General features: G+C 32.7%; 1 protein-coding gene across 1 annotated transcript in view; it reads right to left on the bottom strand.

Moving 5' to 3' along the window:
- Positions 1 to 600: 600 nt before the first annotated feature.
- The window catches only part of LOC117116560 (spindle pole body component 110-like), a 1,527-nt gene continuing 1,488 nt past the window's right edge, over positions 601 to 639 (bottom strand). Inside the window, exon 2 of the mRNA XM_033260628.1 lies at positions 601 to 626. Coding sequence (XP_033116519.1) covers positions 601 to 626 — 26 coding nt within the window. The remainder of the gene's footprint in view (positions 627 to 639) is intronic.

Genomic DNA, 639 nt, shown 5'->3' on the forward strand with positions numbered 1-639 from the left:
TAAAATTCAAAATGCCACAACTACGAACTAATTAAAGTCAATCTTCTGCCACATGTTCAATGTGTTATTTTGTCCGTAGTAGTAATAAAGCTTTATTTATTTACGAAAACATAACTCAACAACTTACATGTTTTTCATCATTGCCGTGATAAAAAAGAAAACAAAAAAATATAGTATATCAAATTTACAAAGCATACAATATAAAGGAAAGGCTTAAATACAATATAACATAATATGATATTTTGGATTTGCGTCAGGAGAATCAATTAGGGGGCCTATATGTATTTTCTGATTGCTTTAGTATTTGTTTCAATTATATTGCTTGAAAAAGTCACCGTCATTTTTCACTTTTCGATTGGTGCTATGCTGACCGCCCACCGCATAGAGGCTGCATTTTTACACCTCTAGCGACTTCGTTGGCTTTAAATTGCCATTTCGGCTGTTCACCAATCAAATATCCTGTTGTTCATTCCCCTCCCCCACCCCGCCCAGTAAACGGAAAGCTGAATATTCATAGATTCTTCTCATATAAAATATATGAATTCCCATTGAATGAAAAAAAAAATCACCATCAAAACACTAATTACAATATGAATTGAATTAACAATCCTGTCTAGGAATTATGCCTGCAGAAAAAAA

Source organism: Anneissia japonica, unplaced genomic scaffold, assembly GCF_011630105.1.
Source record: "Anneissia japonica isolate Jap-2015-1 unplaced genomic scaffold, ASM1163010v1 scaffold4058_len632159_cov189, whole genome shotgun sequence".
Classification (NCBI taxonomy): Eukaryota; Metazoa; Echinodermata; class Crinoidea; order Comatulida; family Comatulidae; genus Anneissia; species Anneissia japonica.